We start from the raw sequence: 21,905 nt of genomic DNA on the forward strand, positions 1-21,905 counted from the left end.
TATTAATAAATTCATCTTCAGAGATTGCTGAATGTCATAACCACTTTAGAAATATGGAAAAGGGGTGGATGGTTGTTGAGAAGATCACAGAAAAAAAGGCAAAGCTGGGGTTAGACATTGGCACTGCTTATTTGACCCCTGTCTTAAGCCACAAGACCACACAAACACACACACATGAAGATTTTCCTTTTGACATTTTGGGGAACACACTGCTGTGCCTTTGCTAGTGTGCAATTCCCAAACCTGGGCAGATGGCAGCCTGCTGGGGTCTAGTTCATAAAGAGGAGAAACCAGCTCAGAGCCCCAGTGCTGCTGGAGATTACAGGGTGGGTTCAGACATGCCTGATTTTAGATATTGGCTTCAGACCCCTCGGGATGAATTTTCAAAGTGCTGAGTAATCATCATTATGGATAAGTCAGCATAAACCAGAGCGGTCAGGCTCCTTGGGAAAAAAATTGTGGTGAGCTCCCCAAATTTTAAGACGACAGAATATTCTGAAAATAAATTTCTTCAGCTAATCTGAAGGCAGATATTCAGAAATAGAGGCTATAGCATTTACTAGAAGCATGCCATTCGGCACCTAAGACAGACTTTAGCAGGAAATTTGTGTATCTTTGTTCCAATTAAAAAAAAGTTGAAAGTTTGCTCTGAAACTTCAGAGGAAGAAAAGTCCTATTTGAAGTGTAGTCTTCTATAAAAAAATTTCAAAAGAAAGTTAAAAAAAAATCTGTTTACTATCCTAAATTACAAACCACTCACACAGATGTGGCCTCCTGCTCTCTGGACACTTTCCACAGGCCTCTGTCACTGCATGCCCAGAGAGCAGACTTCTTTTCTTCTAATTTGATGTATTTATTCCTCAGTTAAGTCTAAGGCTAATTTAAAATAACAGCATCTAGTGCAACATGCAGACTAGAATTAAATCCAAACTGTATTTTTTCACTCACCTTGAGAAGAAGCTGGTACTTAGTTATTCTTTGAATGGGTTTAATCAAAAAGTCACTGATGGTCAGCCGTTGGCTTATTTCCTGCTGAACCTCCTAAAAAAAGAGGATTAAAAACAATTGCAAACAATCACAGAGTAAGACAGACAACATGATAAAACGTCTCAGCAGAGACGTATTTCTACTGAAACTTGGTCTGTTCTTAATCTTTTGTTTGCAAGAAGGAATTTCTGAGGATTTAAAAATCTGGCATACCCTATTTAGGCAAGGCCTGGCTAGAAGCTGTGAGAGAGCTGGGAGGCGTTGGGAAGCTCAGGATCCTTCCTGCTCTGAGCTGAGCCAGCAGCCCAGCCAGGGCTGAGGGTCACCCTCCCCACTGCAGTGGGGATTAGCTCTCCAGTGAGTCCTGCAGAACAACCTCCTGCTCTGGGGTGAAAGGAAACATCTTTCCCTTGTTAAACAAGCTTCTTTCACATTACTATCAAAATGTGTCTAGTCCCAAAGACTTCTTGAAACAGACAGAGTTACTGGGGATTTATGAGAGGCACCACCCAGCTCCAACAGCTTTTACCTCCCCTGTTGTTTGTACACTACCGATTTAAAAGTCTTGTTTTACTTGGAACGGAAATTAGTGCATTTGTGCTACTCTGAGGGCCACACACAGTTAGTACTGAATTAAATATTTATTAGAAATTCACAACATGAGAATTTGAAAGCAGTAAATAATAACACTTTCTCCGTATGGCAGAGACCTCAGCACCACGTGCACTATCAAAATCATCAGGAGTTTGTTTTAGGCAAACCCCACAGGTTACAGAACAGTCTCCTTGACCTGGACTCAGAGCTGTAAGCAGTAATAATGAGCTGTGCTTACCTCAAAGTACGTTTCATACTCAGCTACTATATACTCAGAGCGGGGCTTGTTTTGGCAATACACCACATACATGTGCAATCGCCGCTCCTGTGGAGGCAAGAGGCACAGCAGCCATGTGAGAGACTGGCTACCCTTCTGGTATTAAAAGCTGGCAGAAAGTTGCTACGATATTCTCCTTGGTCTTCCTTATTTATGGTTTGATCAAAGATTTAGTTTGCTAAAGCAGGACAGAAAATTGGTAACTCGTTCTGTTCGCCACATCCGCACTTAGGCAAGGGGAGCTTTCTGAGTTGTGGTCAGTGAGAGATGTTCTACCCCACACTGACAGGTCTCTAGACTTAAGCTTTGGCCAACATCACATGAGCATGTAAATTGTAGCAGTTGGCAAGCACCTGCCATAATTTATTTTGGCAGATGTCCTTGACCACATCAATTTGCCCCCCAGTTAGATTGTCATTAAGGAGACAATGATTAATGCCTTAGTGCAATCCAGCTGCCCACTGAAAATGTGTAACTATAGGGAAACTTTATGTGTAAATTCAGTTTGGACACATAAAAGTATGGAGTCATCACAAACAGAAGTTTTTGAAAAGGAGCCATCACACCCTAAAAGGCAATTGTAGTAGATATAGGAAACAAAGTAAAACTTACATGCTTAATAAAAAGCTGCGCTAAACGCTCAGGTTCTTGAAGACATTTTTCCAGTTCACCCAGGAAAAAGCTAAAAGAAAGAATATGAACGCTTCAGAACACTTCTTTAGGTCATCCCAGCAGCAAACTAGTCATCCTTCAGATGTAACACTGGCATTTTAACACCAGTATTCAGTAATAAATTAAAAGGTAAGCCCTTAATGGTGGGATTTCTAAATCATTAGATGAGAGCTGTGAAATGTGGAGGTCTTGACTTGCAAACTGTCTGCTCTTCTTTCCTATGAGGCTGTTTTCAACTTTCAGAAAGTGCTGATCACTATCTAATTGCAAGAGTTGCTTTTCTTCACTGAGAACTCCCAAAGTAAAACCCTCTCATATACCAAAATGCTTGTGAAAACTCAGCTTATGAAAACTCCCATTTTACCAGGAGTTCTCAGTTCCATGGGCTGATTTGGAGTACTCGTCAACATGAAAGAGATTGCTCTATGTTTCCACCTGAATAAATGATCAACATGATTTGCTGGTGGAGTTATGGTATGTTCTATTTCCCACTGGTTTTAATTTCATAATAAATCACAATATCTAATTCATAATAGTCACAGTAATTCATAAACACCATCTCCATCTTGACTTGCAGCTTCAGGGAGGTCATTCATTTTAGCTCAAATGCCCTTATCAAGAATATTCTGGAATGCCACAAAGTGAGCTGAAAACTTCAGAAACATTGCTAGATTTTTCTATCTGGTAGGCAAATCCAGACAATCATCCTGTCCATGATCTTCCTGTTTTTCATTTCATTATTTCAGTCTCAAATGTCTCCACAGATTGGCAACAGTAGCCAGATTTTGTGAGAGGACATGCTTTCTGATCCCAAGAAATCCCAGAACTTCAAAAAACGATGCAAATTGGACAGATGTCCCAATTAAAAATCTCCACTGCTACCATTACATACAGCTGCTTCCATAACCCAATCCTCTATAAATGCTACATTCATCTGCATTTAAATAGACTTCTTGACCCAGATATACAGAGCTAAAAATAGGGAATCTTTCCATTTGTGTTACAGAAAACTCCTATCCTCACACTTACTCAAGGAATGGCACTGATAAACACATTCCATTTTCTGGTATCAACATAAAGTGAAGCTTTCTCTGACATTTTTAAATTTGTGCTCACAAGGTCATCTGTCAGAACATAAGGATAGGCACAGACCATGGGATAAACACCTATGGGACACATCACAGCGAGGATATTGTGCTTCCTAGGTGAGGGAAATGTCCAGAGCTGAAGGAAGATCCAGCCCAATGCCCATTGTTCGAGTCTGTATATGCATGCTTAAAGTTTAGCTGGTTGGAGCTGCAGAGAATTTATGAGTGGCAGAATTGAAATGATGACCATATTGTCCATAACCAAGACATTTTTCACAAAGTTACATGGGAAATGGCCCAGGGTTTGTGTTTCCAGCAGCTTTTCAAAATCTGCTTCTAAGAAATGTAGTTCCCAATTCAGAGCTAAAAGCATCAACTTGGCCAAAGCATGCTAGGGCTTTCAGGTGAGAAGGAACTAGAAGCAATCTGCATTTTATCACCCTTCTAGCCAAACATCACTGGTATGGTCAGCCTTCGTGATCCCATCAGCTGCATGTGAAGATATTGCTGAGACACATCTTAAAGAGGAACTAAACCAAAAACTTACTCTTTGTGCCAGTCATAGATTTGGTGAATATTGCCAAATACAATCTTGTCTTTCCCTTTCATATCTTCAGAAACTCCTTTTTCTTCCATCCTCTTCATGAAGCCCTTTAGGATTAAGGATCACTGATTCAGCAAAGGACTCATTTGAAGGGGGAGCACAATTACACTCTTTTTCTTTTTTAAAGAAGCAAAAGTTTAATGCCGGGAGTTTTTACACTGAAAATGCTTAAAATATCTTTCATACAATTTCAAACCAGAAACCTAAGTAGATACTTTAAATTACACAGTTTGCTTCAAAGAAAATTTTAAAGGGTCTGTTCAGACTATCTGCAACACTTACACAAAACAATATTAGATGTAATTGAAGTGACAAGTGCAATTGTAAGATAAAGTAGTTTTTCAAGCTCTTGGCTTCTCTGGTAAGAGGAGGAAATCAGACTTTATAGAGTCTATACAGTCTGTAGACTATAAAGTTCTTCCATTCATCACCACGAGTATCGTGTGGGAGCACAAAACCAAGCAGTAAGTTTAGAGTCACAAGAACAGGATTTCTCACACCTCCTGGGAGTTTCTTTGTAAGTCTTTGGAGCATGACAGCCCTGTCAGGTTTGCCAGTGGTGCATACATAACACAAATGTTTCCCAGTTTGGAAGCTGTTGAAAATCACTGTTAGATAGACTGGTAATTCTCTCTGGACTAGTGAATGCCACTAGTGAATCACATGTCTGCAGTTCTGAGTACTTGCTGGGAAAAAAACTAAACCCTGCACTGAGTTAGATGTGACAGGTGATCCCTAGGGATCAGCCAAATCTTTGCAAGTTGAAGCTTAAAAAAGACTGTTTTTAATGAAAAAACCCCTCAAGCTCTCTTTTATTTCAGGCTTTTTTGCAAAACAATAATCTACAGGACACACGTACCTCAACACAGTTCCAGGCCCAGCTTCTGGAGAGGTACTCAGACACAGGACATAAGTCCAGGTGCAAATTCAAGGAAAGTATGTGTTACCATTACCCAATATGATGGGAAGAAAAACATGGAATAAGTGGTAGGGTCATAAGTTAATTTTCCACCAATGCCTCCAAAGCTGCATTACAGCAAAAAGAGTTTGTCACAAGTAGGGTAGCCAAGAAAAACCTTTGCACACTGGAATTGAACCTAAAATACAACATTTGCTAGATGGAAACAAAAATAGTTTCCAAAGGCATTTCTTCTTGTTTCTGTCAACATGAGAAGGGGACCATGGAAGCAGACTGCAAAATAAAGCAGTTTGTTTCTCCTGCTGTATTTTTTGTTGTCACTTGTCAGCATGGTGCTTTTTAGTGGGAAAACATTTTGCATAGCAGGGTTTGCTTCAGCTCACCTCCACAACAATTCCCAAGTCTTTGACGTAGTCTTTTTCAGTCTGCACCAGCTCATTTAAGACAAACCTAAATTAAAACAGAACACACAAGTATTTGACCATAATTCTTGATGTTACCATTTGCTCCTTTACCACATACAACCTCACCATAAAACCCCATCATCATCCAGATCACATAACACAATTCACCCTTCACTCAGAGCTCAGTGGAATGTAATAGACAAAAACATCACATGTCAGGTCAGAGTAGTCTCAAATCTCTTAACCATTCTTTCCTGCTATCCCTCTTCCCCCATGTCCCAGGATGGTGCAAGAGCAGCAGCACAAACAGCTGCCTGTACCTTAAACTACCCCTCCCTGATCTCCTCTCCCCATCCCCTACACAGCTCCCCTGAGAATGATGGACACGTGTCCTGACCCAGGACAGGAGTGGATTCCTTGCCCCAGTCCATCTGGCTTCACCCAAGATTCATCACTTAAGTATCAATTTGGAAGTTTCAAACACTTGGAAAAGAAATCCCCTCTCCTGTCATAGCTAAGAGCTTTATCTTTTGGAGCAGGTAATCTATGTGTGGGTGTCAAATGTTTTAACTCTGATTTCCAAGCTAATAACCCCAGGTAGGGGAGTCATCTGATGAAGACCTGATGCATGCAAACAACAGCAAGCTAAAAAAAGCCCCTCCTTTGTAACTCAAACTGACTAATCACATAATGTTCTTTTGAGGATAATTAAAAAAAGTAACAGCTTGCTGCAGACAGTTTGTCTCTCAATTATGCCAATACATAGATTTGGCATATGACAAATAAACTCCATCTGTCCTCAAGTTTGCTATGGCAGTAACAAGTCTAACAAGACAGAGGAGTGCTTTCATGTCTGATATTGCTCTGTCCACATCAAACATCAGACTGACCCACTTGAAGTGATAGGACTGAGAGCTAAACGTGCTAAGATAAAGCCTGGAGAGGAAAAAACCAACCAGACTGGCATTGCAAGGCGAGATTTAGTTAGGAGAGAAAATAAACCCGGCTCCTGCTGCGCTTGCAGCGTGTCCCTTGCTCAGACAAAGCAGAGGCGATACTTTTTCCGTGTGGCAGAAAAAAGTCAAACAGCTTCTTGTTGGTTTGAGAGTGAAATCCAGCCCCCTTGGCAGCAGGCAGAGCTGGCAGCAGCCACACCAGACCCTTGTGCTCTCCAGAGCGCCGTGCCAAGCTGTGCCCAGGCAGCAAACACGTGTGAGCCAACAGGCAGGAGGCTGCTCCTTCCCAGAGCACATGGCCTGAGCAGGCGTGTGCTGCACAGCCCCTCGAGCTGCCTGGCCCACTGTGCCCTTGGGACAGGCTCCAGAGTCCCCTCTGCCCTTGGGACAGGCTCCAGAGTCCCCTCTGCCCAGACAGGAAGGCCAGGAGGGGACCTTCCAGCTGGCACCACCTCTGTTCACATTGCTCCCAAGAGGCACAGAGAGCTGCAGAGGGAATGGGAGAACCTCTCCCACCTACAAGGATCCACCCTGCCAAGCTCTGCTCTAAAAATGAAGCAGCAGGTACTTATAGTACAGAACACTGCAGGACATGCAGGCAGCTGTGTGTATAATAAAAATCAGTGCAGCAATCGAGTTTCTGGTGAGCAGAGAAAACCTGCCAATTCACACCTCTACTACGATTCAGGGTCCGCACCTCCACTGCTTGCTTTAAATTCAGCACCAGGGCTCCCTCTGCTCCTCTCTTCCTACCAAGCAGGAAATCAGCCTTGATCATCTCTACTCATTCTCTGAAGCCTACCTGATGCAGCACCTTAGAGGTACTCCCAAATATAAGGTTTCTAAGATGCATGTAGGCAAAAATTCAAGTTCACTCGTCTCCTGCTCTGATAACAGGGAGCAAGGGCAGGGAGCTATTTGCAAAGTGCCCTGGTCACCACAGGTATTGACTACACAGCTGTATTTAAACTGACATGAACAGGATTTCTGATTGAGTCTGAATAGCTGGATATCTTGCTGGGTATCTTGGAAACTCTGTATTAGACCTATACTGAACAATGACACTCAGTAAGACTATTGTCCTACTCCTCACAGAAATGCAGCGATCAAGCCTGATGGAATAAGGAGCTTCCTCACACCAGGGCTAATTGCTGGCATGGATGTGCTGCCAGGAACAGAGGACATTGCTGCCCATGCCTGTACAAGGGTTCAGCTGCTGTTTTGTGGGGATTGGAGGGTCATAGCTCAAGCTGGGAGATCAGCTGCTTCACATGACTATGGAATTAAACCCAGCAAGCTGCAGGGACACAGAACACAGACACAAAGGAGCTGGAGGGGAGACAGATGTCTTGTGCTGAAAGCCACTAGCAGGTGCTCCTAAACATCCTGGTGGTTAGGAGTTCTGGCAGCTACTAATTGCATGTAATAGGCTGCCAGTCCCCTGCCAGAAGCGTTCCTGTAGCTGAGCTTACAATGGCAGAGGTCTCTGCACTAAAACTGCAACCTGCAGTTAGCTGCCAGCCACCTAATTAATGAATTGCTGCCTGAGAACTCCAGATCCTGCAATACTGAGGAGCCTCTAGGAGACAGTCATGGGCAGATAGGTTCCATCCAGGAACGCTGACAGCTGCCTTGTAGAAAACTTCTGCCATTGACAAACACATCTAGGACTGTCATGTTCTTGTCTGCTGCTGGGACTTGCTCCAGTCTCTCACTATATCCCTTCTCTGGCTTCCTGCAACAAACTGCAGGAGCAAATGATGGCTTTCACAGACCTGTGACACTTTCCTCCTACTTAATTTTCTACTCTTAACCACCTCCTTGTTCTCCCTGACTTGGCACCTCTCCCAAATGGGGTGCTCTTCTTCCACCTCTCACCTTATCACACTCCCATGAGAGCTGTATGGCACATTACTACGTTACTTTTCCCCTCAATCTACCATTTGACTAGATCATTGCAGTTACTGTTGTTAGTGTAAGAGGTGACACAAAGAAAACAGCAACCTCAGCTTTCTTTCATATAATTCTTAATCCTGTGGCTCAACTTCTCTGTATTCTTCAGCTGAACACACATTTAAGAAATGCTTTAATCATTATAGGCTTTGAAGGAATAAGCATTATTTTTCTTAAATTTAAAGGGGTGTACAGCTAATTTTAAAAAATTAACTTTCATGAGCTGTCACCACTTCTTTTTTCTCCCATTACCATGAACATGAGGGTTTCCCAAATGGAACTTTCTTTGCAGTGGTGTGTTTCCATGGCAGATGCATCTGAATTCTGTCCCTTCCTTTGCTAATAATGAGGGCAAAAAATATATCTTTCAAAAAATCTTAGAGGGATTTTTCTTTTTCTCAAAGGTAGCTAATAAGGTCAACCACATATCCCCCCTCTGAGAGCTGATTTCACCTCTGGTGATGCTGTAATTACCAATGCAAACATCTCAGTAATACCTGTTGAGCTCTTCAGAGGCTTTTACAGCAATAGATATTTGCTATCAGGTGTAAAAGCTGTACATTTTAGAATGATGATGAATTTCCTGTGTGGGGAAGTGCTTTTATGAAGTGCTTTTACAGGTTAAGAAAACCAGGAATCAAGCAGAACACAGTTTTACTCTCAGTTCCATGGTCATTCACTGACTACAAAGTACTCCTGGAGTGCTGCTGTGCATCCTCCTGGGGTACGTATTTTGGAAAGAACCAGTAACACAACTTACATCCTGCCTCTCATTGCTTTGGCTTTTTGTTCCTCTTCAAGGTTTCGTGGGGGAGTTGAAGGCGTCATTCCTTCATTTAAGCAGCCAGTGGCATCTTTTAAGCCTCCTCGGTAAGATCCTCCTTCAAGGGTCTAAAAAGCCCCAAAGAACAATAGAATAAACATTCTCCTTCAACTTCAGCATCAGTATTCAAGTCAGTTCTGCAGCCAACACTACAAAGTATTCAGAAACGCTCTCCTGCAGAATTTCATAAAACACAACCAAACTAGTTTTAGGTTGATGTAGGACCCCACAAAAAAAGCCTTAAAGTGGAGTTGTCATCCTCTTGTTATAAGGTGGAAAAAGATGTTCCAGTAGATCTGAAAAAAAAAACTTCTTCCAAGTTATTTCAAATCAACCTGGAAAAATCCTGATGTCTCAATCAGGACCATTGTTAGGCTACATGTTGTTAAAAGCTCCTCTGCCAAAAGCTGAATGGGGGATTCTTATAGTAAAATAAAACATGAAATAGAAATAGATGGACGCATAGTAAGGTTCTACAATTAATGTTTGCCCCAAATCCCTTGAAAGTAGTTGTAATAGTCTAACAGACTGCATGTGGGGGAGAGAAAATAAAATATCATCAAAAAAATATGTATGACTGGATTAATGAAATACTTTTCAGTTTGTTAGTCCCTCAGTGGAATAAAACTATTTTAAGTGAATTTTCTGGGAACAGCCTTCTTGGTTTCCCATGCCACAAAGAGCTCCTTTACCACTCACGCCTTATCAAGCACGTTGTAAACACTGACTCTTTCATGTACCAACATCTCAAACTGAGAAAATACCAAAGTCTTCTGAAATGATTCACTAGGTAAAGATGCTTGCTCAGAGTTGCACTAATTTAATGATCACTGTGGGGATTTTTAGATTTTTTTTTACTCTCTTCATCATTCTAGTAGATGTAAGAAAATGAACCTTTGTAGGCTCATCATATCCCTGCTTGTTAATTATGTTGAACTTGTTCAGATAAAGCATTTAGCTAATTTTAGAGGTCCTGGGATATGTAGAAAAAGGTGTAGCTTTGATATTAACATTTTTGAACTGCACTGGGAAAACTTAAAAGGAGCCAAGATATGACACAGGATTTACTCCTTGTCCACCAGACATGGGGATCAGACAGTGAGAACACACGATATGAAATTTTTGAACAAATTAATCCCAGAGCATTTTTATTGCTTATTCCACTCCCTGCAAGAAAGAGTTGACAAGGCAGATTAAAAGTGACACATGAATCTTTGTAAAATTAAATCACAGCAGAGATACTTCAAGCAGTTCCACTCTTTAGAGAGTCATTTCATCGAAACCAGAACACCAAACAAATTCACGTTGGGTAGTAAAACCCCTGTGCCTCAGAACACGCTTTAAAACAAACAAAACATCCCACTGTGTAAAATATTTGAATACTATAACAAGACCCCAGAAACTGTAGAGTACAGTAGCTCATGCTGTGCAAAGCCCACTCCAGAAGTGACTTTTGATTGTGCAGCGCAGAGCCTGTGTGAGATGTAGGCTTCATCTCACAGGTGAGCAAAACATTGGGCACTACTGAGAAGCAGAGCACACAGGGGTAATAAAAGCAGAGCGGATGAAGGTAGAAAGCAAGGAAACCAGAACAAGAGGTAGCCTTTAAAGCCCTTCCTTAGAGTCACATTGGGCCTGTTGTGTACACAGTTTTCACAACACTAAACTTACCAGCTTAGTTTTGACCAACTTTTCTATTGCACTGACAAGATCCGCAGCAGTTGGGACATCGGAGGAGCTCTGTCGAGCAGCTAGCAAAGAAGAGGACTGCAAGACACCAGGTGGCAAAGGAAAAGCAAGTTAGCAGGATGAGAAGGGAGAAGGAAACCAGGTGGTCAGTGAAGAAGCTTCTGAGACAGAAGAAGGAACGTGGAGGGTGAGAGGGACACATGCAGGTGAGCGAGCGCTGCTGTGTCAGACAAGCATGGAATTGCCATCCACTTCTGGCTGCACATCTCCCTGCAGCAGCTCCAAGACTGGAACCAGGGAAGAGCATCAAATAACTGAAGTTCATTTACAAACAGGTTACATTTCTCTTAAAGTTGGTTCCTCCTTCTAGGGCCATTTACAGTCTTACGGGCTCCAGAAAATTGATTTTCTTACTGCAAATGTAAGAAATTACCCCCTCCCCCATACATGCATATTTGATAAAAGCAGTTAAGCACAAGGTACACATGGCATTTCAGGCAGTAGGGGAGGGAGGCAGGGGTGAACAAATCATCCTCCATTCTCTCCCCACAGATCAATTACAACTCCAAACGAACTTAAGATGACATCTCCCACTCATGCAACTTCAGTCATCTAAAACTCCTCTGTACCCTCTCTGCAATCACTGGAGACAAAACACCCCTAAACGCCCCACCTCTCCTGGGTACCTGGCACAGGAGGGCAGAAAAACTCTGTTTTAGTTGAAGGTTTTTGCTGTACAAGGGCAAAATCACCCCTTGCTGGCTGTCCTCAGTCTGAACATCCAAACCCACTTGATAGCTATGGGAATTGGGATTTATTAGCCCACCTGCATATACATTTCTTCCGAAGGCAACACAAGCACTGACTAAAACTACAAGCCCTTGGACAACCTCCTTTTGTCGTCAGGCTGACCCAGACAAAAGCATGGCTAAATTTTTATAAATTATGAAGAAGATTATTTATCCCTCAGCTGCTTAATGAAAGTATTGTGGAGGGCAGCTATTTCAGTGAAGTCACTGTGCAGGTGCCAGCGAACACGCATCTGAGATTCAGCAGCGCTGGGGAGGGAGATGGGGAAATGGGATGGCAGGAATGAGGCAGCTGGTCACCCTTTTTCAGCAGCCTTTTGGGGAGCTGCCCCTGTTGAGTGACACATGCCCAGTACAAGGAAAAAAAAAAGCAAAGGAGATAAATCCTAACAAGAAGCCTTGTGACAGAACAGAAACATGAACACACTGCTACTCATCAAGTTGTCTTTCACAAATGATACATCTAATCAACAGTTCTAATTGAAACAACAACAAAAACTACAGGTAATCAGCCTGGTAATTGAGGAATTAGGCTGGTAATGAAGGAATCTCATACTAATGTAAAAACTCAGCCTGCCTCTTTCACCTGCAATGCAGATGGATGTGTCTAGGAACAAAAAAAGCCTGAAAAAAAGGACTTTGAAGAGATACTGGACAAATACATCGATGATAAGTGCCAAACATAGCCATTGTAGCAGGAGGAGTCCAATTTTTGGAGGCACTAAACAGCTGTTGCTGTCACTTATTTTAACTGAAATTGCTCAATATCTCTGAAAAGTAAATAACTGCAGGATTCTGAAGGAAGCATGAAAACATTTGCTGCCAACAAGAATTCCAGGGTTAAATAAAACTTCTGTGATTGAGAAGAGTCTGTTTGAGTGGGGAAAATAGAAATACAGTATTTCTATTCTTCAGGAAACAAATTATGAATTTCTAATATGAAAAGATCTCACAATGTGTCTTCATGAGAGCCTCCAGGAGCAATGAGGCACAATTGCTGCAGTCTGGCAGATGGACGGAGGGAAAAGTGTCACCTCCCCTACATGCAGATATCTTCGACCTACCACAGCTACTGCCCCACACTGCTGCTGCTGGTCCAGCCTAAGCCCATGCCTGTAAGCACAGAGGGAGGACATGAGCAGGACACTGTGCTCAAATTAACACCATTAAAGAGCTTTCAGCTCCAGCATGGCTCAAACATTGCTAATATGGCGCTCCTGTGATAGGAAATTCAGGACCCTATGGGCTCAAGTTTTTTACCCCCCAGACAAAAGGTTGAATAGGGCAAGAAGAACAAGAGGAAAAAAGAGGTTTCAGATGCATCTTGCTCTAATTAATCTTCTGTTTTAGGAGTGGGGGAAGAAAAAGGATGCCAAAACACTCTGTAAAGCTCAGACATCTGAAGCAGAAAACAGCTTAGTTCCATGACATTTATGCTGTCAGAAACATATTTAAGAAATACTGAAATCACATGGCACATCGGACACCAAAAACAGTGACCTGAGCTGCAGCACTTCTTAAAAAAAAAACCAAAATAAAATCATCTCCCCAAAACCAAACTAAGCCCCGAACACTTAGCTAAACACCATGGGGAATGAGCCAGGAGCAATTGTGCTGGGCATGGATCCACCAGGGCTCTGCTCTGCCGACCTTTCGCCTCTGCCCCTCACCAGAGAGCCATGAGCACACAGAGTGCTCCGGGGGCAGGAGTCCACAGCTCCAGCTGCTTCCTTCTGCTCCTGCTGCCACCACAATGTCATAACATTTCCTGACAGATTAGCAGCAAGCCCCCAAATCCTTTACTCCATCACTCTGCTCCTTGAGTCCCAGAAATATTTACATCCTCCTCTCTCTGTATTTCCAAACTTCTGCTTGAACCTTCCCCAAGAACATTCTGGGTTGTTTTGGTTTTTCTTTCCTGACAATTTATTAATCTCCCCTATCCTTGCCTCTTTGCCTGCAGCAATTACAATCAGAGGACAGCAATACAGAAGTGGCAGTGCTAAAAACAGATGCCAGCAGGAAAGCAGGAAACTGAAAAACAGGAGGATGGTTTTCTACAAAGGAGATGACAGCACCAGGAAAGGGTGGGGGGACATGTAGAGACAGAACTGGCTGTGAATGCAAACCACTGTCTCAGCCATATTGACAGGTTCTCACCCCGAGTCCAACACAGAACTCTGCAAGCCACGGGGCCAGTTACCACAGCAAACCCTGACTTAATGTCAGAGAACTATCACCACCAGCATGGTGCCACCAAACACCACTTCCACTGCTACAGCCAGACACCAGCAGCACTTTTCAAACAGATGTAGCAAACACAAATTATCAATCTGAAGGGAGTTTCTGCCCACACACAGCACAGGCACACCATCAACCTGCCATGAAATGGGATGACAGGGCTAAATTGCTTATCTAGCACTGTTTGTAAATTCACTTGGAAAAAGGTATTAGATTATGATTTGTACACAGGAGACTCTTAAAACCCCAAGTCTAGGCCCTTAATATCAGAAGACCACTATGAAACCACTGTGATACAGGTATGCAAGAAATGCACTCAAACAGAAAAATTGTACAGTAAGGGAGGCCTTACCATATCATCTTGGGTTGGATCATTGTCAAAAATCTTCATAGGAGGAGGAAGAGGTGTGTGAGACTCTTCATCTGCTTCATCTTCTCCCCAGCCCTTCTTGCTCTTCTGAAGAAAAGTTAAATACAATTAGAAACAGGGACAGGATTCTTTTATCTTTTCAGTTCAATATTGTGCTGGATAGAGGGAATTGCAGGTAATGAAAGAGAAGCAGTAAAGACATAAGGTTTTGCTGGTTAATCCTGGTGCATTCTAAGGCTTACAGAAATACAGTTTATAGGTCATTCATACAGCTAAGGCAACTACATCGGTCTGTGTGCTGACAGAATAGTAGTTTTTTCATTTAAATAAAAACTGTTTGATGTACAGTTTTTAAAATGTGTTTCTCTTATTTGTGTTCAGTTAGTACCTTCTGCATTTTTGGCTTTTAATTCCTCATTCACTTTATCAGGAAAGAGCCATTCTGGTGGAGAACATGACTGCAGAAAAACTGCAGGTACAGCTATATAGCAGATTTAACAGAAACGTGGCTATTTCTTGGCAGTATTTTCTTTCATTAAGGAATTACACCGCCACGGTAGCATAAAGGTGATATGAACCTCAGCAAAAAGTGATAACAGCTGCTCAAGAATAACTTAATTTCTGTCCATGGCAGCTTTCTAATAGGCTATTAAAAAGCCTAATCAAAGGACAATAATATATGCAAACTGAGAAGCATTATTCCTTATATATTCCATTGCTCTTTGGATCATAAAGCTGTTTGCAACAACGCAATTTTTATGTACGATTCGCTGTTCCCTCCAGACCCTAAGGGAGCTGCATTTACTCCAGCATGACTCACACCCCACGGAGGAGATGGTATTTCCTGGAACAACCACCAACACCAGCACACACCTCGTCTGCACTGTCTCCCTGAGGAGTGGTTTCATCTCCAGTCTTCGGCGAGCCGAGGTCGAAGCTCTTCCGGCCATCTCGCACCTTCTTCTGTTTCTTGATGTGGCTCTCGGTCTTCCCGCTGTTCAGGCGGCGCACGGGACTGGTCAACCATTTCTTCAGGGTGTTGGTCGAGCGCTTGGGGCCCGGAGAGCTCTGGATGGAGTTGAGGGATGGCTGAGGCTGTAAGTTGGCCACTGAGTCAGACTTGCCCCCGTTGTCGTTGGCAGAGACCGAGTACGCGTCTGCAAGGAAACGGCGCAGGTGAGACCTCATCCCAGCAGCCCTCTGCTCCACGGCACCGAGCACGAGAGCACTGCCTGCCTTGGGGAAAGGCTTCGTGACCTATGGACTTTAGGCAAACTTTATTGCACACCAGAGAGAGGAATATGCCCTGCAATGGGCATTTCCCATAATCTCACACGCCTCTCTCATTTCCTACTACACTATCTGTCCTTATGGAAGATCCCAGACAGTGGAGTTTTTTATATGCAGGGTTTTATTCAGGTTTTTTTATGGAAGCATGATTTTCATGCTAAGTGTTGAATTTCTCAGCTTCTTCCCACAATTTCATTGTGAATTGCTAGGAAGAAAATAAGCACAAAAAGGAGACCTACTACAGGAGACCTGACAGCCACCAACACATTGTCAGGTTCCATAATTGTTTCTCAGCTGTTTCCCGACCCCAATGACATGATTTAGTTAGACTACTTATTAACTTTGAAGCACCTTAAAATTATCTCCTTTGCCTCTGAAAGCAATCTGTCGAAAGAGTTCACAAATTTGCTAGAACTAAGAAACTGGAATGAACAATTATAAAAGATGACAAACTGTTCAAACCGAAGGAAACTCTCAATAAGGTTTAAAATTAAAAAATAGTTTCATTATGTGGAAGCAGGAGGTTCTGCTGAACTGCATCCAACTTCAGTTACTGATACACATGTTCAGACTGGCACCTTAGAAAGGGCTGCAACCCTCCTTACTCCCCCCAAATGCAACAGACCAAAGATGTGCTAATGCCAGTAAGGCTTTAAAACCAAAACAAATAAGTTGCTCAAAGATTTCCCAATTGCCCTTCAGGAATAAATGCCCTGCTTTCAACTTTTTGAAACCATGTTAAGGCAACTCCCTCCCTTCCCTATCAGGGTCTGAGATGTTTAATCCCACACAGTTTAAGATGAAGGTTTTTTTACAAAATTCAGATGCTGTAATGCTCCTATAAGAAACATCTCAGGGTGTATATCAGAAAAGAGCTAACTGATGTGATTAAACATTTTTACATTGTTATCTCTGAATCTTTTATCTGTCCCAGCAGAAACCAAAAACCTAAGTTACAACACATGAAAACAGACTGCTGCACCCAGATATTCTCAGTTCAGCAATAAATACCACTAGAGATGCTGGGTTGTACACATGCTGAGGGAGAGCTACTCTTGCAGAGAACCACTACCTCTATTGTTTTAGAAGCCAGTTCCTGCTACCTGCATGAAGAGATCATATCCCCTCTGGGCAGAGCTGCTGCTTGCAGCTCTCTGGACAGAGCAGAGATTGCATCCTGCCTTGTCTGCCAGCTTGCACAATGCAGACCATGAGAGTCAGAATGTTTTATAGCCATACACAGCATCAGTCAGAAGTTGAACCGGTAAGTTATTACATACCTGAGGTCAAAGGTTAAATTTTAGAACAGACAGAAATAATTTTAACATGCTAGAGAAAGTCAAAGTTCACTTCCCAGACAAGAAGAAAATCTCAATCATCTGTTTTCTGACAAAAGGACTGAGTGCAAGAGGAACTGAGAGGAGGACAGGTTCCAGGTGGAGCTCATCCCAGGTGGAGCTGCTGGGGATTTTCTGGCATTCCTCTGTAAGGGCAAAGTAGCAGTCTTATCTCCAAAAGGCCTGGGGTTTAGCCAGCTCCTGCTGATGTTATTTCATGTACACGAGGTAGCGCTAAATCAACGAGTGACAGATAATGTTTGTCAGGGGCCAGCTTATCTTCCACTCAATAGGCTTTGGATAGCTCTCCCTGCAGGCTCCACGTGATGCTCTGCCAGTTTATCAGCGGCCTTGCATCAGCAAAATGCAGGGTTTCACCATGGTGGGCTTGATTTTCCAAGTGCCCTCGTGGCCCTGGCAGCACTGAAAGTCCCACAGGCGGTGGGGAAAGCTGGAGGGTTCTTGGCCAAGGGACTTTGCTTGGTGCCCTCAGGTGCCCATGCTCCTACTGCTGCTGCAGGAGGATGAACTTTGGGAATTCCTGCAGCAAAGGGAGCTGGGCTGCAGTCAGAAGGAGAAATGCTGTAAGTGATTGATCTGTGGTGCTGCCACTCCTGGGATGATTTGGGGGGAGCAGCTGTATCCCAGACTTGCTGCCTTTGCTGGGGACTGGGCTCAGCGCGAGGTAGAGGAGAACCAAGGATGAGCTGATCTCACCACAACTCAGCTGATGTACAGAGAGGTTTACTACACCTTGTAAGTAACACAGTCCAACCCCCACCTCCAGTCCACAGCAATTGGACTTAAAGTTAGCCTCCCTTCCCTTACCAAAAGTTAAATTGGTAAAATTGGTTAAATTCCCTTTGTTAAATTTGCCAATTTAACTTTTGGTAAGGGAAGGGAGGCTAATGAAGCCTGAGACAACCCCAAGAGTTTGCTACTGAGATGCCAATCCTATCTCAGCGCAGCAGGCTCAAAGCAGGGCCAAGTCCAGGAACCCTGATGCCTGTGAAGGGACAGGGACCTCTCTTCCCAGCGGGAAACACCCCAGGTTTTACCAGCAGGGTCAGGCCCCAGCCTTGCTGCCTCCCTCTCCTTTGCCCAGCAGCACAGCCACAGCTGGGGCACAGACAGACACACAGCACCTCTCCTGCCACGGCACTCTGCTCAGCTCTCCTGGGGAAGTGATGGTCAGTAATCCTGCCACTCCCAGGAAGGCAGTATGTGGGCAGAACCAGTCCCAGTCCCAAGCACACAGCTTGTAATAATTTTGCCTGCTTTGTAATAATTTTGATACCCAGAGGCAGGAACCCTCTGCAGACTGAACATCAGAGTTTCAGAGCCACCAGCCATAACAAAAGCCAACCCACAGGTTTCCAGAGGGAGGTTGTTAACACTGCCCAATGATCCCATCTGAAAAAGGCTCTGGATTTTCCTGCTCAAGGTCATGCCTTGGTGATGAAAAAGGCTGTTTACCAAAGGCATGCTGGTCATGCCATGCAACACTGTCAGATATGAAGTCCCCTTCTTTTGCCTTGTTAGCTGAACTGCCCTGGGTGAGCAGGGTAAGGCATCTGGGACAGAGCCCATGCTTTGCCTGGCCCATGCAACCCAAGACTGGAAACATGGCTACCAAACATGCCTTATCCAAAAGCCACACCAAGAATCGACATACAAAATTCATAACCTTTTTTTTCTTTTCCAAAGGAACTGCAAATTTGGATACATTCCTGAGCAAGTCACATTTGCAGTCTGCCAGCCCTGCTGAGAACGATCTCCTTTGCACATAAAGCAGGTCACATCAACATGGTTGCAGAGGCAGGACTGGAGCTCAAGAAAGAGCAGAGCTCACAAAATGAGAGAAAGAAACAAGAAACACAAAAAAAATCTGCCAGGAAAGACCTTGCAGACAACCTCAGCCACGTGAGCTCTGTTCTGCAGCACACATGGCTACAAACACATTAATCATGACACCCGACACTGGCCCGAGACCCAGACACCAGGTGGATCGAGCGGAAGAGCAGGACACGTTACCCTGCTCTCCTTGCAAAGCACTAGCACATATGTGCTTTGCAAACTGCATTAGTAGAGCTCTTTAGAAACAGTTTGTTTAAGAAAAACCAGAGAGCTTTTGGGAAAGATGCAGCAGCTCACTGTGTGATAACTGAGGCAGCTGCTGCTGCCTGCAAGCACCAGCGGAGCAGCGGCTGTCCCGCACTGCAGCAGGTCTGCCATGAGGAGCTCTCCTCCCACCAGTGTCCCAGGACACGTCTAAAAAAAGGTATTTGGTAAAGCAAAAAGGGTGTAGGGAGGTCAGCAGACTCGTGTGGCTAGATTGATTTCCTGGCCAAACCATTCATTCAGACAGAAGAAATGATGGTTTCCAAAACACTCCTAAGCAAACCTCCAAGAAACTTCTGGCAAGAGGACTGTGAGAGATACTCAGCCAGACCAAAGGGCTTTAACATTCAGAGCTTCTGCACCGCTGCAGCCATGAAATGTTTGTTATTGTTGGTCAAATGAACAGACATCTGTAAAAGCACAGCTCTTATACTTGAAAAATAGAAGGTTCCAGTTCGGTGCAACCTCGGGTGAAAAGAAAAACGAAAATCTCATAGACCTGGTTTTAGAGGCACAGTAATATTCTCACTTGAGCCAGTAGGAATTCCTGTTGGAACATAAATACAATGCATTTTATTTTTACCTCCCTGTTCCCCAGAGCACACATGGGAGGGGAGGTTTGTCTGATCAGGCTCAGGCAGCACCAGACTCCTTTATAGGACCTCAGATCTCTAACAGGGAAAGGAAAAGGCTTCTCAGAGCAGCTCAGAAGGAAAAATCAGTCTACTCGATTTGATACATAACAATGACAGATCATAAAGGATAGGAAAGAAATATGTGTCCATAAACAGAAGATAATAGAGAATATAGCTATAAAAACAGGACACTAGAGCAGGGCACAGTCTTGCTTTAGGTGAGGTGAATCCTTTTCTGATTAATCTATGGCTCCATTTACATTCCAGAAAAACAGCCTAAGAGAAAAGGATTTTTCCACAAAAGTCAAAGAAAATGAACCAGAATGGGAACTCTAATGTCCTACTAGCACGTGCACTTAAATCAACAATTTTTATTTCACAGAGATAATGCCACTTGTGAATGAAAGCCAATAATGACAATCTGATTGATGAACACATAAATCAGCTCTGCTGTGCTAAACAGAGCCCTTTTCCAAATTCAGTGGTTCCTGCCATCACTTGTGACAAAGACAGAATTTAATCAGATGTGGGTAAAAGACTAACAGTCTATACTCAAGTAAATTTCCTAAAGAACGGAAATCTCCATCCCAAAAAATCTTAGAAAGCAGGAATAATCTAGACTCATCCTGTGCACAAACAAAGCCTTTGTGTTAGTATTTCACACTAAACAAAAAGAACCATCTAAACCATCAAAATGCACCTTCTCCTGCCCTTTCCAAGAGCACCTCCATGATCATCCAGGCTGCAGGTTCCAGTTCACAGTTCTCAGCCCCTTGAAGCTTCATACTCTCCCTTGAGAAATGCTGCTTGGAGAGTCCCCTTGGATCTGCTCAAGGGATTTGGCACTAAATCTCTACCCGATGGATGCAAAGGTGGCAGAATGAGGTAGGAACACTGCTCCTTTGGTCTCTTCTGTGCTTTTGTATTAAATGTCCAAAACATGCTCAGCGAAACATTTTTATTGGCACGAGTCAGGGTTACAAAACTTGTGGCTTAGGCACATGACAGTACTGGTTTTAGTGTTAGAGCCCATTCTGCCTGTAAAACCTGGCATGGATTTGCAAACGTTTGGGAGGCAACAACATTTGGATAATATAGGCACTTTACAGCTATTCTCTTAGTAAAAACACTAGGTGTTAACAGTGTAAATAATGTATCTTATAACTTCTAATGTCAACAGATAAGTTGTCTCCTCAGATACATCCTCTGAAAAAGGCTCTAGTGAAGAATATAAATGAACACAGGCAAATTTTCAGGGGCCATGTCAGACAAAGACAGAGGACAACTAAGGGCTCGAAAAGCCCTTTAGATTAGAAGTACATTAAACTTTCGCAATGGAATTGCAAAACGTGCCCTGGAGACTTCCATCCGCTCCCAGCTCTGCTCAGCGGCTCCACACGTGTCCAACCACAGACCTGCCCTGAGCTGCAGCTCAAGCTAAAAATGAGATGGGACCATGTAGGAAAGAACTTCACACCAGAGGCTACAGACATGTTCAAACTACACCACTGAAATCTAAATGCAGATTTCGTTCAGAGATTCAAATGCTCTCCCTAAATTCATAATCTCCTGGAAATGAACGAATTGAAATGGTTCAATTGAATTTTCTGTTTATCATCTGAAGCTTCAAGCAAAAGGTACAAATCAATCTGGCAGGACTCTCACAACTCCACTTACATGGATGAAATTACTTTGGTCCAAACTCAAGAATAATGGTATGGAGTTAAATATTTTATAAAAAAAGTTTATAGTCCAACAGAGGGAGCAGCTGACATATTGGACAAACTTTCTGATCACTGTAATGTAAAACCTCAAAATCTGACTTTCTGTTTCATTGCCAAGCATGCAAACATGACTAACTTCCAAAGAACAGGGGGAAAAAAAGAACTAGAATCTAAATTAATCACACAACATTTAGAACACACTGTTTTGCTATTGAATAACTGGCATTTCTTGGAAATATGTAAGAAGAGCTGCTTTGAGATAGAGAATGACCTGCAGAATTCCCTTTAACCACACTGCAAAGCAGGGGATGCTCCAGAGGGATTTTGCATATGGGTTTTGTCTTTGGGAAACTGTCACCAACCTGTTGGCTTCAATATTCAGCTTTCTGATCATTACTTCAGGTTGAAACCT

At 43.1% G+C, this 21,905-nt stretch overlaps 1 protein-coding gene across 13 annotated transcripts in view; it reads right to left on the reverse strand.

The window, feature by feature from the left end:
* The window catches only part of KALRN (kalirin RhoGEF kinase), a 464,835-nt gene that overhangs the window by 39,832 nt on the left and 403,098 nt on the right, over positions 1-21,905 (reverse strand). For 10 of the 13 annotated variants that reach the window (XR_014616305.1, XM_084209314.1, XM_084209316.1 and 7 more), the window contains 9 exons: positions 15,260-15,543; positions 14,369-14,473; positions 10,949-11,044; positions 9,215-9,345; positions 5,525-5,591; positions 4,166-4,269; positions 2,471-2,540; positions 1,820-1,906; positions 949-1,041 (listed from right to left, as the gene is read on the reverse strand). Coding sequence is in view for 12 of the 13 variants with exons in the window: in XM_084209314.1 (XP_084065440.1) it covers positions 949-1,041; positions 1,820-1,906; positions 2,471-2,540; positions 4,166-4,269; positions 5,525-5,591; positions 9,215-9,345; positions 10,949-11,044; positions 14,369-14,473; positions 15,260-15,543 (1,037 nt within the window). In the remaining variant the exon portion in view is untranslated. The remainder of the gene's footprint in view (positions 1-948; positions 1,042-1,819; positions 1,907-2,470; positions 2,541-4,165; positions 4,270-5,524; positions 5,592-9,214; positions 9,346-10,948; positions 11,045-14,368; positions 14,474-15,259; positions 15,544-21,905) is intronic. The other 3 variants (XM_084209317.1, XM_084209321.1, XM_084209320.1) reach the window with 3 other exon arrangements.

The sequence above is a fragment of the Fringilla coelebs genome, assembly GCF_963513975.1.
Source record: "Fringilla coelebs genome assembly, chromosome: 7".
NCBI classification, from domain to species: Eukaryota; Metazoa; Chordata; class Aves; order Passeriformes; family Fringillidae; genus Fringilla; species Fringilla coelebs.